A 17,778-nucleotide genomic window follows, 5' to 3' on the forward strand; every position below is an offset into this window, starting at 1 on the left:
CAACCATTGCCATGAAACTTGTAGTAAAATGTTACAGAACAAAAGTCAAACCCCATTGTACAAGGTGCACTGCCACTGCTGCATGCTTCCTGTGAGATGTTTAGTGCCCATGACATCCAAAAAGCAGCTACCTGGTCCTCGGTTCATACTTTTTCTAGGCACTACAGGCTTGGTATGATCACTGGGGCCAGAACTGAGTCTGCTTATGCTGTCCTGAAGAACATATTCTAGTCCTAATTAAAATAGTTAACCAGCCTGGTTGGGATAAGCTTTGGGAATCCTCTTCTGGTAAGTTTTGACTGCAGCAGAGGCCCACAAAGAACATATTACAGTTTTGTAGTTAACTTGCTGTAATTGTATGTATTCAGGGGTGGTCACTGTTGCAATCCTTTTCCTCGCCCTTCCTTTCTTCCTCTACAGTAGTGAAGTTGTTTCAGGCTAGGGTGGGCACCCTTGTATCCTTTTTAACTTTCACTACTGTGCCTTGCTGAACTTCTTTTCTTGTTCAGGTTCCTCAAGGAAGGTTCATATTTTCTACATCACAGCCTACCCCCTGCAGATAATCCAGATCAGCAAACCCTGATGTAGGCATGATATAGCCAAGCACACCCAAACATATGCATGACTCTGCCTGGCTTTTGAAGGGCAATACATTATCAAAAATTGCACAGATTGATGCCTCTTATGTTCCAGGTATGTGGCTATGTATGAGGTAATGTGACATCAGCTCAGCTACAGGGGGGAAGGTGTCTCAGCTCTGAAAATTCAAGCTGGATGTCAAACTCAACCTGTACCAGAGATCGCTCTAAGTTGTGATTGTAACTGTGCCTATAGTTGAACATTTACAGTTATGGTAAGTTACCTACACAACTGTTTTCATTGTATTGGCTGTAATGCTTATAGGTCCTATGTAGATCTTGCAGCTCAGTCCAGGCAGTTTGTCTTCTTGTCTGAATTTTTTTTTTCATCTCCTTGCAGGTTTTTGCTAAGCCAGCCAATGTCAGTAAAACCAAGATGGATGTCAATAATCTTGCCATGGTGATGGCCCCAAACTGCCTCCAGTGTCAGTCTGAAGATCCGAAAGTCATTTTCGAAAATACAAGGAAAGAGATGTCTTTCCTGAGAATTCTCATTGTACATCTGGACACAAGTTGTATTCGAGATGTTTTGTAAATATTTTTGATAGCCTTCTAGACCTGCCATGTTTAAATGTTTTATTATTTTTAACATTTGTATTGTTCTTTGTAATTTTATTTTTTTTACTTCTATGATTCCTGTATTTCCAACAAGAGTTTATAGATATCTAAAATGTGACTGTTTTCACTGATAGTAATAGTTTATCAATAAGTTTAGGAAGAAGGGATAGAAAGGAATAGAGTAGTAATAGTGCCTTACTAGTTCAACAGGTTTGTGTGAGAGTACAGTTCTTATTCTAAAGTAGGTTCCCTAAGGATTAACAGTGATTATGATGTCAACATGATGAACCATAGCTGTTGCTGTTGTATCAAAACTGCTCTATGTGGTTGAACCAGGAAGCAACATTGAGAGATAGGAAGTTGATGTCATTCATCTGAATTGTGGAACTACAAGATGGAAGGAAGTATTCAACTGAAGAACCTTTTCTTTTGGATTTACTTAAAAGTGGTGCAGGTATAACTGGTTGTAACTTTAACTGCTAATTTATAAATAAATGGTGCCCACATTGTTTCCTTTGGTGGAGTTTGGAGCAGAATTTATACAGAGAGCCTTAGTGCAAATGTCCTTGCTGACAGCACAATGGAGCTGTTACTGATATGACCAAAATTGCCACCTGTGTTCAACCTATTTCGAGAATCTACGGTCAGGTTCCTGCTAAGAAATTGCCTTTGTAGGCTGTTGTAATCTAAGCACTGATATCCAGTATATATTTTTTTTTATTTTATTTAAAGCTAGTAATTTCCTTTTTCTCTCCCATACCTCATTTATGGTGACACATCTATCATTTTCTTACTAGTGGTTTCTGCAGGCAATTAAGCATGTGAAAATTTGTTTTAAAGTTCAGGATGTTTTGTCATCTAATTTGTTGAAAATAATGATCAGCTTAATGTAAGTACTGGGAGTTTGTCCCGCAGCACTGTTTACTTTTTTAAATAGTTCAAAAACTGTGTTTTAATAGTTCCAAAACTGCATAGTCTTTATTTTATGATGTTTTACTCGACTTTGTTGCCCTTTCTAGTAGGTGCCATCATAGATGTGGTAAACAACTAACTAGGCAGAATTTTTGATTTTTTTGTGTGCTGGTTTAATGTACAAATAGAAAACTAGATTTGCAGTAGATCTGATTACTTTTGTTTGCCGAGTGGGAAAGTATAGTTCCTGAAGCTGTGGTAGTGTTGTTGAGAAAATTGTTTGTGTTAATCCTTTAGCAGCCTTACTAAAGGAATATGGGTCAAAAGCAAAGAAACCATTACTTTTGATTTCCCTGTTTGACCTGCAGTATCACTGGCATTTAATGTTGTTAAGTTTTTGCTTTAATAATTTTCAGGGATGCTGCTAGCTGTTCCTGTTAATGGTTAAACCTTCAGGAACTCTGGTCAGCAGCTTTTCACCAAAGCCCCGTCATCTGGTATTTTCTTTTCCACTTAATCTTACCATGTTTATTGAACTTTTGAGTACTGCATCACTGCAAGTGTACCTTTCATTTTTTTATTTAATTAAATTTCCAAGTTTTCGTACAGCTTTCTTTAGAATTGTTGGTGCTTGACTGTGAAAGACTACTGCTTTGTGACAAAGAAATAGCTGTGAAAGGATTAATGTAAGTTTTTTTAAGCAGTTCTGAAACCAGCACTGCAGCATGGGTTTGATAGAACGACATTGTTGCTTTCTCTTCATTTGTTGCAACTGACTGAATTGGTGTAGTTAGTATTTTTACACTTTTTTTCACCAAGTTCTAATAGTGTGATCACCAGAGTACAAAAAGAGTGAATGGCAGTTACTGTTTGGGCATGGTAAACATGCAAAAAAAATGCCAGGCAGCATGCAACTGGGATGCAGCAGAAGGTTGTTAACCAGGTGAACATCCTCAGCAAGAACTGGGATACTGTAATGTGGAGGGGAAGGGGTGCACACCATTCAGGAAATTTATTGTGATGTAAATGCAGCAAAACTTTTTTAGCATATCAGGACCCAATGTGTGTAGAGTACTTGGTGCGTAGAGTGCACAGGATTTGTCACAATTTGTAGTAATGTGCTACAACACAATGAACGTCAGTATCAGTAGTATACTCTTGTTTATGTAACAACTCATGTTTTGGTCAACATTCTCTAAGCAGAGTAGCTCTCCTATACAGTGTTACAGGAATTCTTCTCAGAAGGTCTTCTCTTTCGGAGTATGTCAAGTTTTGTTCTTGCTGGAGAACACTCACGAGGTCTAGCAAACACAGACTGGGAAGGCTGAGGAGGACTTTGAGGTGTCTATGCCATGTCTCCACTTTGTTATTTTTATGGTCTATATTTTGTGCAGCCAACTCACCCACATTTCAGGTACACAAGGTATAGAACGAGGCAATGTACTTCACCTCACTGGTATGGAATGTGTATCATCTGGGGTAGTCCTCTTTATAATGGTGATCCAGGGATATAATCAGCTTACAGGTAGTGTCAGACATCAAGGCAGTAATATCCAGAAATATCAGTACCACACTTCATTGGACAGGAATGCCATTGCTGTTATAATATACACTTGGAGGTAGAAGGGCATGTCAGTGCCGTACAGTGCTCCCAGATAGTGCCATTGCAGCTGGTGCCATATTTTTTGAGCATAATGAAAAAGGCACCCCTTCATGCTTGGCGTTGGAAAGACTTTCCTGCCTGCATGCATGGCCTCCTTTTCAAAATCTGTTAGAATGTACTGGAGTACTAGGGTATATCCAGCATTCTGTGCTACCATTTTCACTAGGGTCCACATGGCCTCATATCCACCATCCACTGAGTCATCAGTCATACATCATGGACATTTTCTGATATTGGATACCATCTAAATGGGTCAAAGTCACTGCTTACTTTGGTACATGCAAGCAAGGTCCCTTCTGCGACTTGCAGAGGTCCCCCATTTTCATGATAGTTGTCAGCAGCAAAATAATGGTATTGCTGTCAACATACTCCAGCCGGTGCACTATGAATAGCCCATTATGTAATCGGCACATCTCTGCAGCTACATCCTCCATTGTTTTTGGCAACTTTGGCTTGGTGGTCGTGGCTCCTTGTTATGCCTTTGTGGTGGAGTGCCATAGGGTAGCAGGGTCAGTATTAGAACCACGAAAAGTCAGTTCAGCAAATGGCTTTCACATCGAAAATGCTGTTCATCAAACTCGCTTTTGTGGGGGGCTGTGCCCCATACTCTAATTTTATATATATATATATATATATATATATATATATATATATATATATATTACCAACTCCGAGATCGCACTACAGTGAGAAAAGGGCAAATTTTCCGATCTTCACTGTACCGCGATCTCACAATAATAGTTCATTGAATGGCATTTTTGATGTAAAATGCCATTCGCTGAACTGAGCTTTCGTTTGTGGTTGTAATGTAGACCCAGGTAGCATGGCAGGGCAGATCTTGTACATCAGAATCAGCCTTATCTAAAGCCTGGTGTATGATATGACTTGGAACATCAGTGAGATGCACAGATATCTCCCTCATCTTCATCTTTAGAATTGCCATGGCATGGTCTGTTGGGTCTAGACATGTTGATGGGAGTTGAGCAACTGTTCTCCATCATGGTGGGGACAGGTTTATCCGTCTTTGATGTGTTCCACATAATACATATATCTATCCAACAAAAGCTTGTTTTTCCTCCTTGGCCACTTGTTGCCTATCTGCTCAGGTACTTATTTACTTAAGGCCATGCTAATAAACAGGCATTTGATTTCTGTTTGTGTACCGCCACTCTCCTGTGGCCCTTTGGCCCTTAGCCTGTACTGTTGCTAGGACATGATGACATTCCACTAGCTGTGTTGCTGTCTAGGGACCACCGTAGTTCATTTACTTTTTGCCTCTTTTTACCGTTGTGGACTTTTACAGCCTGTTGTTACCATCCCCTGGGTGTCTCAGTATGATACCCTGGGCATTTAAAAGCATCACTCAGTCACACCACCTGATTCACATTTTAACTGAAGGTCAAGCAAGTGTATGATGTGCACTTTTTTTGTCACCTCAACTATCTGCTGTTTTGGAGTTCCTGTACCATACAGATAAAACTTCAGCAGGAAAGAAGCACAAATGTATAATCTGTCACCAGCTTTTTGAATGCAGTACTTGTCTTGTATTTATTTCAGTAACACGTCTGCAGTTGCCTGTTGTGGTGTGAAATATTTAGAAACTCTGAAGCAGCTATTTGTGTTTTCATGACTTGCAATTAGATTTTTACCTGTAATCTGAGCAAATGTAAAGTAAAATGCTTTAGAACTTACTTGTATGCAGCTAGCCCATTCCTCATGGAAAAGCTACAGTTTGTATGCTACATTAAAAAACAAAGATTGTAGTAGTTCGCATATAATCAAAGCTGAAGTCACCAGACAGAACAACACTCCAAATCTACACAAAAGTGCTATGGTTTGTAATGCTGCATTTTAAAACGGTTGTAGTAAGTGGCACATTGTTGAAGGTGAAATCACCAAAACTACACATTAATGAAAGTCTTTCAAAAACAGTTAATGTGACATACTGTCCCCCCTCTTCACCCCATCTGGGTGGTTATGGCCCTCCACACACTGTCCTTTATACATTCTCACTCGGAGACCTAGGATGTGTTAGGTGAAGGGGAATACTTGGTTTCTTTGTCAGACCTTGTGTTTTTTCCATAAGGTTGTACAACTTGAAAGTTAGAATGTAAAATTGTAGGAGAGTATAGCTCCTTGCCTAGGAGGTGCAGAGGGGCACCCCCTCCCAAAAGACTCACCACACACAATTAATATTAGTTGTGAACAGTTACATAATGCATACTTGTGTAATGAGTTAATGAAATGTTTATGAAGCTGAACAATATTTCATAGCTTTTCATAGTACAAAGAGAATCGTTATGGTAGTGCTTAAATTTACTAGTTTGCTGTTTTGTAGTGAACATGGAGTGCTGTTTAAAGCATTCTACTTACATATACTACATGTCAGCAAGTGCTGCCTTCACCATTAAGAAACATGATGAGCTACATACATGCTTTAATATTTAAGTAGTGGCCTCCAGCCTGCTTCATTCTTAGCAAGTTGGTATTGTAATGTTTGTTAGAGTAAGACAGCAGTTTACCTTAATTTGTTTGAAAGGTAAATAACCGAATCACCGTTTGTGTGACTTGGTGTCATAAAACAAGACAACCCTGCAAACAAATGTCGAAACTTATTTCTTGGAATTTGAAAATCGACCATTTTTGAACTTCAAGAAAACAGTATATACCCCCGACATTTAAGACGTCACCGGATGTCTCCAAACAACGATATGCAGGGGGGCATGCCCCCTTGCACCCCCTGCTACTTTAATAAACTAACTCCAAGATTGCACTACAATCAGGGAAGGGGTACATGTTCCGACCCCCACTGTACTGCGATCTGCACTCAAAACAACAAATTACAATGAGGGAATGCACACTGGCATTCGCTCATGTGGAATTTCAAACATCCGTGGTTCGTCAAAACGGACTTTGTCTGAATGTTTTTTCACACATCTGCCATTGCAGATGTGCACTTCAAACATTTGAAGGTAAACTGACAGCATTAAATGCTGAGTACTATCACCCATTACAGTGTACTTTACCTCTTGTTAGTAAATGACTTTCATTTGGATTAGCCATGCACTATGTTGTGCTTTTAGAGTGAAGCATTTCCGTTAAGTTATTTTCAGTGGTCTATCATTACATGAGCTTAACACTTGTTACATGCCATAGAACCACTCACTAGTCAGTCTCTTCAGAGTTTGAGTCTGTCCAGCTTAGCCCTGAGTTCCTGTACTTTGACATGCTGTTGTGGAGAAGATGAGAGATTATTCCAGCCATACCAGGCAGTAGAGTTCAGTTTTACATCAGTGGGTCTGCTACACTTGCATGATATACCCCTCACAAAATAGATTTTCTCTGCGAATAATAGGGTGAAATTGGTTTGTGAGGCCTGCTTTGAAATGCTAGTTTTTGGACCACTTTGATCTCCTTATTTTTATCTTCAGCAATGACCTCTGAGCCCCAGTAACATGTCAACAACTAATACTGCCCATTCATTTTCTTTAGAGGTGAGGATTTGTTGACAGATGTTTGCTTCATAGATTTTCCAAGGCCGTTAAGTCTTATGACAATTTATGCCTGGCAGAACCTTCTCTCAGGCCACACTTCCTTTCAACAGGTGGACATGCCAGTCATTCCCAAAGTAAAGTTGTAAATTCCTATCCAGTTATCCAGGTTACATTTAAAGAAAGGTAGTGAATAACACTTCTTAACATGCAAGGGATGTGTATTTCAGAGGTTTGGGAAGTGATAAGTTATAAACTTGTTCCTTCATGTGTTTTATCTATTAGTGATTATTTAGCTCCTTGATTCTAGTATTGTTGGGAGCCTTTGGACTTGGAGATATGTTCCTAGACAACTGGGACTGTTATGGTGTGCTGAGAGAGGGAGCTTCCAGCCTCTCTTAATATCTTAGGGACTTTAAGCCTGTGATCTTTTTGGTTAGGAACCTTTGGGGTCTTTCTTATTGTTTGATGCATTTAGTATGATACATCCCGAACCAGGAATTATGATCAGTAATTGGTCCAATCAATACAGACTATAATGGAGTGATTTCCTCTTTAGACATTGAAGATATTCCTTTTGCAATTAGCAGTGCTAAGTAAAAGGATTTTCTGACAGCTGTTGTCACATTATGGTCAAAAGAGAAGAAATTTACAATCCACATTACTAGGTCTCTGACTACATTTTTATTTTCTAATGGTGTGTTGTCTGTATAGTACGATAAGAGGAGGGCTTATCTGCCAAAATCGTCAATGCTGTACTTTTTATCATTCAGTTTGAGCCTATTTTTATTACACTATGAGTTTACCAGAAAGAGAGAGTTCTATTTAGTTTTGGTGTTAAGATGGTGACTTATCAACAGTCCCCAGTTTGCAGTCATCTACAAACTTTTTTAGCTTGTGGTCTTAGCTTGGGTCAGTTTTTAAGGCCTTCATGCTTTGGAACAATTGTTATTTAAGTTACATCAGTCATTGTGGTTGTGTGCTTGAAGTGATGCTGCATGGATTTCATTTGCTAAGTCATGGTTCTCTCAAATTGCCTCATCGGGAAGACTCCCCCCCCCCAGAGATATCACAGTCTCTGAGTTGATTATAATAGTTGTGGACTGCAGAGGTTTTTTTTTCATACTAGGGCGTACTCTGCCATTGAGTGAAACAGATAAGCAGTTTTGTTGATTGGTGGCCAGCAAAACAGAGTTTTCTGACAACAGCTTTCCTGCTCATTTGTTCCTTTCGTGACTGCATGCATTGCTCTTAAATGCATTCAGCATTCATATTCTATCATTTTATCTTACTTGAAAGCTTTCTCAATGTTCTTGGAGTATTTAGGAATTTGATACTGCCCTCTTACAAAAGATGAACCTTCACTAACTTGCTTTCCTGTGACCATCCATTTGACATTCATTCAACTGATCCGACCACTAATAGGACTGATGGAAATTCTACCCTTGAATTATCAAATAGGCTTATTTCAATGACTTTTAATACAGTTCTCAGTGGGACAGCAGCACACACTCTTCTTTATTTTTTGTAAATACCTTTTCTTTTCATACGTTTATGTGCCTGTGTATCACATCCATGTACAAATAATGTAGGTACAAAATAAAATGAGTACACTGTGTTGGATACATTAAAGCCAGCTAAAACACCTGCATGATAAAACATTGTTTAAATTATTGCAAGTATTTGGGCACCTATATTTTTTTCCATTTTTTTAAGTTCGTAATTCTTACCTAAATTAATAAAGACTTCTTATGTTTGAACTTTTACCTTGTAAACAATTGTTTGACCCTTTTTAAATGCAGAAACTTTTTTTTGCAATCCCACACTACAAAACAGTCATTATAAAAGATAAAATATGCTAATATTTCCTCTTAAGTGTGTAAACTGTGTAGCAAAATTACAACATGTAGCAAACTGAGACAATAAAACACATGATCTAGCATCCATGTCTGAACTAATACAGCCCAAGCAAATTAGTTTCAAGGACATAAAAGGGAAACCTGAGTAAGAGCACAATTTGTTTCCCTTCCCCATCCTGGCATCCTAATATATCTATCCCAAAGTCTAGGTTCTGAGAATCATTCAAAAAGGGTTCAAATGGCAGTGGGATTCTCAGAGGACCCCCCCCCCCAATCTGTAAAACTAAACTTCTCTGTTTCCTCCTGTTCTGGAACAAGCACTGTCTCTCGTGGAATCCTAGAACTAGTTTCCTCAGAACAAACAGAGAAAGGATTTTATTCAGAAATCTTTCTGGTATCAAAGAAACACTTGGAAGACTAGTCCTAGACTTTACTTTTTTTAACCTTCTCATCAACGTTCCAAAACTCAGGATGCTTTTCCTACAATCTCTGTTACCTCTCCTCCCACATCTAAGTTTTTTGGTAACTCTAGATTTAAAAGATGCTTATCACAGCCCAATTCTCAAAGTTTTCAGTTTTTTAAAGATTTTCTGTATCTTGTTTCCATTTTCAGTTCTTTCTGTTATCATGTGGGCTGTCTACACCTCCAAGAAAGTTTGCAGAGTGTCTGGCACCCATAATAGCTCATTGCAGGTTGCAGGGCATTTGCATTTTTCTATATTTGTATGACTGATATTTGCAGAGTCTTCTACAGGTTGTCAAAAATTTCTTGCTTGGGTAATTAAATTTCCTGTGCATTTGGGGTTCCAGGTGAACAGGCAGAAACCTTGTTTCTTTCCCTTTCACAGGATACTGTTTCTGGAATGGCTTCTGAATACAACACTCATGAGGATTTGTCTTTCTCAGGACAAGTAGAACTTTACAAGGAACAGTTTCTGATTTTCTGTAATCAGTCTTCTAAAATCATCCAGGAAGTATCTCAGAATTCATGCCTTCTACAATTATGATTCCTTTGGCCAGACTTCACTTGAGGAAAATTCAGTGGTTCTTCAAATCTGTTTGGACCCAACACCAGCATCTCCTATACTTTTATATCCCTATGTTGCAATTTGTTAAAATGGAGTTAATTTAGTGGATTGACAAGTTATGTTCCAACTCAGGTGTCTCATTCTCTCTTCCAAATTCTACTTAATCTGTAACCACAGGTGTCTCAGATTATGCTTGAGGAATTGTTTCCAAAGGGTTTAAAGTTCAGAATCTGTGGAACAAGCAAGACAGACTAAAACACATAAATGTCAAAAGAAATGATAACAATAATAAATGATGTCAGAGCTTCTAAACTATATTTGGACTCCAGGTCCTGTGCTACTTAATTACAGGGAACATCACAGTGATGTGGTACATAAACATATGGGGAAACAAGATCATATCCCCTTTGCAGACTAGCTGAGATAACCTAGGACCTAGCAACTCATTACCATCACTCATACACCACCAGAGTGAAACATTATTGCAGACAAGCTGAGCAGGACACTCGTCAATGAAAATTGAAATGGGGAGGGGGGAGTCTTCCAGGAATTAATCCAGCTGTAGGCAACTCCACAAATAGGTTTCTTTACCTCTGTTCAGAACAGACAATTAAAGAAGTTTTGCTCTAGGATTCCTTGCACACCAGCTTGGAAGACAGATGTCTTCTCATTCCCATGAATGGGAATGTTCCTTTATACCTTTGTACATTTTACACTGATAACCAGAGTTATTCTAACGATTCAGAAGGCTTCTCCAGAGATAATTGTGGAGTCTTTGTTTTGGCCAGGCAATAGTGGTTCTTCCTTCTTTTTGAAAATAGCCAGAGGCAATTACCACAAGCTTCTTCACAGAATGTACTTATTCACACAAGACGGGAGTTGTTTGATACACCTCAGCCTTCGACTTCTTCATCGGACTGCCTAGATGATCTAGTTTTAATACCTTTTAAGCATGCTGGAATACATTTTTTATCCCACCACCTCAAGCTTGACTTCTCTGTGGTCTGTGTGATTATTCCCTCATCATGTGCCCTTTTTCTTAACCATCTGCCAGACAGGGTGGCCAAAAAGGGCAACGGGATTGGTAAAAAGTATATTCCTTTGTGATGTTAGGACTTGGAGCCCCTTAGCTGCCCAAGTTCCAAACTTTCGTGGTGGAGGGAATGTCTATTCAAGAGTTTCTCCCAGAGTGTGGGATAAGGGAGGATTTTGTCTTCACCTTAGTAATGCCATTTTATTGGCTCTACAACCTACCATGTATTTGTTTTTTTGTAGTGGAAGCCATGGGCAGGTCTTCAGATATGGTCAGGTGCCTACATCAGTTGCCTTGGCTGCATTCCTTTCACCTCCCAGAGATTACTTAGATGTCCTTTTGGTGAATTCTGTGCTTTGCACAACTCAGTTGTTCAGACAGGGACTTATTTGGTGCCAGGCAGGTCCTTCCTTTATCAGGAGATCGTCTTCCCCACTACTGTATTGCTTTTCTAAAGGAAAGAGACCCCTTTGGCGTCCTAGAACACACCGTCAAGTCTGCCATGCTTGCCTGTACGTCAGGTCTGACAGGGCAGTCTTAACATTTCTGTCCGATTTCCCTGGTAACTGAATTATCTGGTGTTTGGGGGATGGAGAGCAACCTCTAGCTATCCTGAGAGAGACATACATAAATTGTTACCCTCTGGGTGTGTTGCTTCTCGTGGCCCTTTTCCTTTCATACCATCCTTTCACTCCTTTATGTGAATCTTCAGAGAAGTTGGGGAACAGGCCAAGACACCCCCCCACCTGGGCGGAGGGAGAGATCACTTCTGTGTCAGTGGGAAGAAGATTATATAGTTGCTCCTACTACTTTGCTTGTGAGTACTGCTGCAATCCCGTGGGTCTGGATTTCAAAGGAAAAATGTCCCTATAATGCCTACCTTGCCTTTCCTTTCTTTTCCTCTCCTCCGAGGGGGGGTTTATTTTCACAATATTTTGGGTGGGCTACCCTGCCATCTCCATACTGGGGGGGAGCCCTTCATAGCTCTGGAAGCTGTGCAGGCAGTTAATGAGTGATGCTGCAGCATTTGTTGCTGTAGGTTCAGCTCTGTACCATAACATGAAAACTTCCAGAAAAAGTGCTGGTTGATGGGAGAATGAGCCCACAGGACACAATGAAAAAGGGTCCTCTTCATAGGTCAACTGAATAAGTAAGAATGTGATACTTATCAGTTTCTCATTTACTTTATTTTGGGCCATGGTTCACTTACTTGATTTTCTCTATTAATATGTGTAGAGTAGATATCAAACCTACAAAAGTATTATATCCATTAGTTAAGTGGGAAACATTAGCTAGAACTCTTAAAAAAATTCTCAGTATCTTGACAAAGCGGGATCTGACCCTTCACTTTTTACTTCTTTAGTAGAGCAACTTTGAGGTCATGGTATCTTAAGATGTATATAATTGGAGTATGAGGGTCTAATGTTGATATTGTTATTAATTGTAATGGTTGTTGAAATTATAATTTCAAAGGAGTTTTCAAAGCATCCTAATTTTGTCCATGTGGTTTCAAAGCGCTAGTTATTTGGAATAAAGAATGTAACACTGGGGACCCTTCTTAATGAGTCTTTGATTAGGTTCATCCACTCTTCCATTCCAGTTTAGTATTTTTTTCTGAAGCTCCCACTGTAGATGGCATGTGTACCTTTCAGCCCATCCAATGATGCAATGTGCCATACTAGGACATCACATCCAACCTTAACCCTTGAACCTGTCAGTTATTTTCTGCTTTCCGTACAGTTTGTATCTTATTCCTGAATTAGGTCATACCAATGTTTTGGCACTTGGTACATAATGTAGCAAAACCTTCAAACTGTTTTTCTGGCTGTCTGATAATGAGCCAAAATTCACATCATCATGGTCTTTAAGTGCTTGGAACTGAAGCATGACATGAGGTACTTTCAGTTAGTGATACCAGTTCTGCCCAGTTACCATTAGACAACTGAGAAAAAGTTCAGGCCTGTATTGCTGTCTGTAGAAAGGTGTAGGTTTAAAGTACAGAGCTCATACTGCACACCCTTAACCATCAGACCAGGGCTTCTTGTGTTTAAGGGAGGATCATAATTGTCCCAGTCTGGCAAACAGCCCAGAAACCTAGCCTGTCCTGGGTGACAGTCAGGGGCACAGAACTCAGGATGTTTTATACTACTGTAATATTGCCTGGGGCAGCTGGCATACACACTTTAAAATAGCCTGTTATGCCTTCCCCTTGTATGTGTGTGTGTGTGTGTCTGTCTGTCTGTCTCTTGCTGCACATACTCCCCAGGAAGATTTCATGAGCAGTTAGCCGTGCTAAGCATGTGCCCCTATCCAGTAGTGCTGTCTGACATGCACTGCTTCTCCAAACAGTGCTGGACATGTAGTGGACTGGATTACTTCTTCCTCACTAGCTTATCCAGCACCTAGACCTTTGATTTCTGGGGGCTTTATCCCTCCACATCACAGAGATGGCAAAATATATAGATATTTAAGTATACTTATAAGCAGTATAGTTGTCAAATCTTTATTTCAAGAAAGTGTGCTCAGTTAGTGGTTGGAGTAAATTGGTAGGGTCAAAGGCTGTGTGCATTCTCTTGGTGTTGCATGTGATTATATGCATCTGCCAGCATAGAGCACATGCATCCACAAACATAGGAGCTTCAGAGAAAAAAATTCAGAAATGGAAGGGGAAGGTAGGATTAGAGATGAGCCACATTGTATATCATCTTATACAGCAAGAACATGTTTGTTGCTTACATCATTACTTATCCCAAATTAAGTGAATTCTCCATCTTGCTGTTGATAAACCTTTGGGGTTATTAACAAGTAGGATGCAAATTGCTGTCATAGGTCACTCCCATCACTATATAACACTGGAAATTAAAAAAAAAAAACATATAGAGTAGCCTAATGTAAGTTTTGAAAAGAGTGTATTTTATAAGAAAAGATTAAACTGTGATCTTGTTATACATGTAATGTTGTAATGGTTCTTGCTCCTTGTCTTTTTCCGATAAAAATGCTTCAAAAGTTAGGCAGAGTATTAGTAACACTGCTCATACACACCATGCTGCTGTGATAAACTTGATTTCAGATGGGAAGGACTGTTTTTACCTGAGTTAAAATGCAGTGTGGCCTGTGCCTTGCAGTTTGTGCTACATTTAATTTCAGTGTCTGTTTTTAAGTATTCTATCAAATTATGTAAATTCCTACCACTGAGTATCACTACTTTAGGAAAATGAGAGTTTGAATTTTTAATTTAATGGATCATTTGTCTGCTTTTCTGCTTTGACTGTTGCAGCTGCATATGTTTTTTTTTTCTGTAGAGAAAATGTTTTGATTTTTTTCCATTGTGAAAATAAGCTGTAAAGATTTGTTATGGTGTCATGTTATACTTCATGTTGTAAGTCTGTTGTACTTGCATGTGTTTTTTTTTACTGTTCATTGTTTGACCTTCCTTTTTACTGTTAGCTGACATATTGTATAACCCTTTTTGCTGAAGCTGTAAATAGACCATAAAAGCTACACTGGACATTATCATTTGTAAATGAAATGAAAATGCAATTTTGTTGATAATAAAAACAAAACCCTGCAAAAGCCTGTGCATTTTTCTGTATGGTGAAATAATTGGATCATTGTTTGAATATGGGCAATGAGATCTGTTTTCAATGCCTGGTGTACTACCTTAATGTATGTAAGTGGGCTCTGTAAATGGTACTGCAGCCTTGTACACCTATAGCTGTTTCTTTAAACCATTTTTATAGTAGAACTGCTGCTGGAAGTGATGTGTAAGTGGAAACATGTTTGTATATTCAAACCACAAAGTCCCAGTCTAAGTAAGTTGCCAAAGGCTGTGACACTGTGATGTGTTATGAGGAAGGCACAAGGAGCTTAACGTGATCTGATGTCATTTTCATTCGTTCCTCAATGACTGGGTTTGGATCTGACTCAGCCACCTTTTTTCAGTCTAGAATCCGACTTTCAAGCTCCTCCTTTTACCCACAGTGCCGCTCATTGCTGCTTTACCTCAGATCTCATTTGCCACTTTAGCGATTGGTCTTCATTTCTCGTTGTCGAACTAGTTGTTAAGGAATTGTAAGTTATTTAAATGTTTTTTTTTCTTGCTAATTTCTTGTTGAAATGTGCCTTCTTCCTCCTCTCTTTACCCTTTTTAGCGTGTTAGTGTTAAACTAGATTTTATTTCCTTCTTATTTCTACTACTTAGTATAGCTCCAGTTACCATTGCTGGTATTCTGTTTCTTTCCTTACCTCTTCTGAGATAATTTTGTTTACCATTGTTGGTATTTCCCCCCAAAAAAAACACACACTGTCTTTCTTTTGTCTTCTTTTGTTTACTTTCAAGGTAATTTTTACTGTTGCCAGTGTTTAGTATGGAGGACAAACCTACCAGTTTCAAGAAATGCTCTTCTTGTGGGCATAAGGCACCCAATTTTGATGCCCACAGGGAGTGCTTTTATTGTTTAGGCCTGGATCACCTTCAGGTTTCACGTGAAAACTGAGAGGGTTTTAACACCAGGGCTGTTAGTGATAGGCGGAAAAAGCTTATCCTTAAAAGGATGTTGCCTGCATCTTCCTCTGATTTTTCTTGTACATCTGGGGCTCAAACCCCCTTGATAAGTCAGAAATCTTGGACACCAGGGAGTCGAGAAAGTGCTCTCCTGTACGTTCTCCTCCATCAGCTTAGAGTTTGGAGCCACCATCTAAAGTGAAAGAGGTCTCAGATCTGACCCACTTGGATCCTCCAACCACAAAACCTAAAAAGGCTTTGGATCTGATGTCATCAGATCCAACCATATGTTCTAGATCCCCTCGGATTCAGTCTCCCCATCTCTCTTTAGAGCCAGTCTCTCCCACATTAAGATCTCCCCTTTTAGTGGAGAAACCTAGGAAGACTTCTCAACCTCCTTCAGTATCTTTTTCTGTCAGGTCTTCCCAGAGTTTATTGGAGAAGGATGTGGATAGAATGATGAGAAGGTTCCTTAGGACTCAGATCCAGGTGGGGGTTATTCAGGCTGCATCTCCCATTGAATCTGTGAGTCTACAGTCTTTGGCACACTCTATAGTGACTCCTTCTCTGATCCGACTTGAGGTTTCAGAGTGGTCGGATCAGAAGATCCCAAGTGCAGAGGTGTTGGATCCAAGGATGCTGGCTTCCTTGACTCCAACCATTTCCCTGATTCAATTGGTCTCTAGCATTTCAGAGCAGAATGGGTCTTGGAGCCAAAGTGTTGGTGTCAGGTCCAGGGGGATGACTTTGACTCAGAGGGTTACGGAGACATCACTTACCCTTGAGGCCTCAGCATTTGACACCTCGTGTCTGATTCCCTCCTCAAGAGCAGAACCCAGAGGGAATGGAGTACTGACTGAACTGAGAGCTTCTGCTCCAGGGAGGCTAATTTTCACTTCCCCTGGCCCTTCTGCTTACAAGATTGTAGAAAGGGTTTTCTCCCATCGGGGAATTCTTGAGCTATCACCTCTTCAGATCCTATTACCATTCCTACTCAGGATCTGAGTTCTAAGTCTCATCATCATCTCCAACAGGGACAGCCAGCCTGTTAGAGCTTCCAGATGATCCCTGTGCAGGGACTTCCCCTTTCTTCTGACACTTCTCTAGAGTACCCCACTGAATAGGTTCCTCAGCAGAAACCTTGTAAAAGGAGACGCCTGGATTCCCCTCAGGAGTATTGACAGAGGACACTGATTTTGGTGAAGGAGAAGGGTCCCCCAAATCTCCACCAGAAGACTCATTTAGAGACATTTTAAAAATCCTGTGCCAAAAAGGTGGAAGGTCTTCCCAAAACTCTTCTCACGAGGAATCACTGTTTCTGAAAACCTTCGGGTCTGGCTCATCTACATCTTGGGTAACACCCCCAATGGACTAGCTTATTGACATTGTCTTCTGATGGGCATGGAAGGAGCTAGATGCCGTAGAGCCCATTCCCAAATGTCCTGATAGGATCCTAAGTGCACCATCGGACAGGCAGCATTTGGCTAAAGGGATTCCTGTAGATGCCATGGTTGTTGCAGGGCATGAAAAGGAGCTAGCAGAGCAGAGCTCTTATGTCCGTCCCTCTAATAGAGAGTCTAAGGCTTTGGGCACATATGGACAGTGAGTGTATACTTCAGTGACTTTTGTTATTCGAACACTGAATTATCTGGCACATTTTGCTTGGTTACAGAGGGGCTTAATAAATAAACTCTCTAACTCTATCCCTGGGTCCATGTAGGAGGAGGAACTGAAAGCTTATTCTTCGCAACTAGCCACCATACAGTCAATGTCTAATGCATTCATGAGGCTAATCTCTCATGCTGCTGAGAGTTCCTCATGGGCCGCAGGTATAGGTACATCAATATGGAGGCATGCCTGGATGCGCTTTTGTGACTTTATGACCTCTTTAAAGCATCAATCTTCAATGCTGCCTTTGATGGATCTTCTTTATTTGACCCTACCATTAAAGAGACTCTCTCCCTTATTGAACAGGATGGAAAGATCTTATCTGCCATAGGAATGTGTTTTTCTACCCCATAGAGATCCTTCTCCAGAAATCAATGTGGTGGTAAGAAAACGTGGTTTCGGAAATATCAAGGGCCAATCCAAG

At 40.0% G+C, this 17,778-nt stretch overlaps 1 protein-coding gene across 1 annotated transcript in view; it reads left to right on the top strand.

The window, feature by feature from the left end:
• Window positions 1-4,413, top strand: part of LOC122817032 (rho GTPase-activating protein 39-like) — a 1,890,542-nt gene extending 1,886,129 nt beyond the window's left edge. The window contains exon 10 of the mRNA XM_044090164.1: window positions 979-4,413. Within this exon, the coding sequence (XP_043946099.1) occupies window positions 979-1,173 (195 nt within the window). The 3' untranslated portion in view covers window positions 1,174-4,413. The remainder of the gene's footprint in view (window positions 1-978) is intronic.
• Window positions 4,414-17,778: the final 13,365 nt, after the last annotated feature.

Source organism: Protopterus annectens, chromosome 12.part0, assembly GCF_019279795.1.
Source record: "Protopterus annectens isolate FY-2018-M chromosome 12.part0, PAN1.0, whole genome shotgun sequence".
NCBI lineage: Eukaryota > Metazoa > Chordata > Ceratodontiformes > Protopteridae > Protopterus > Protopterus annectens.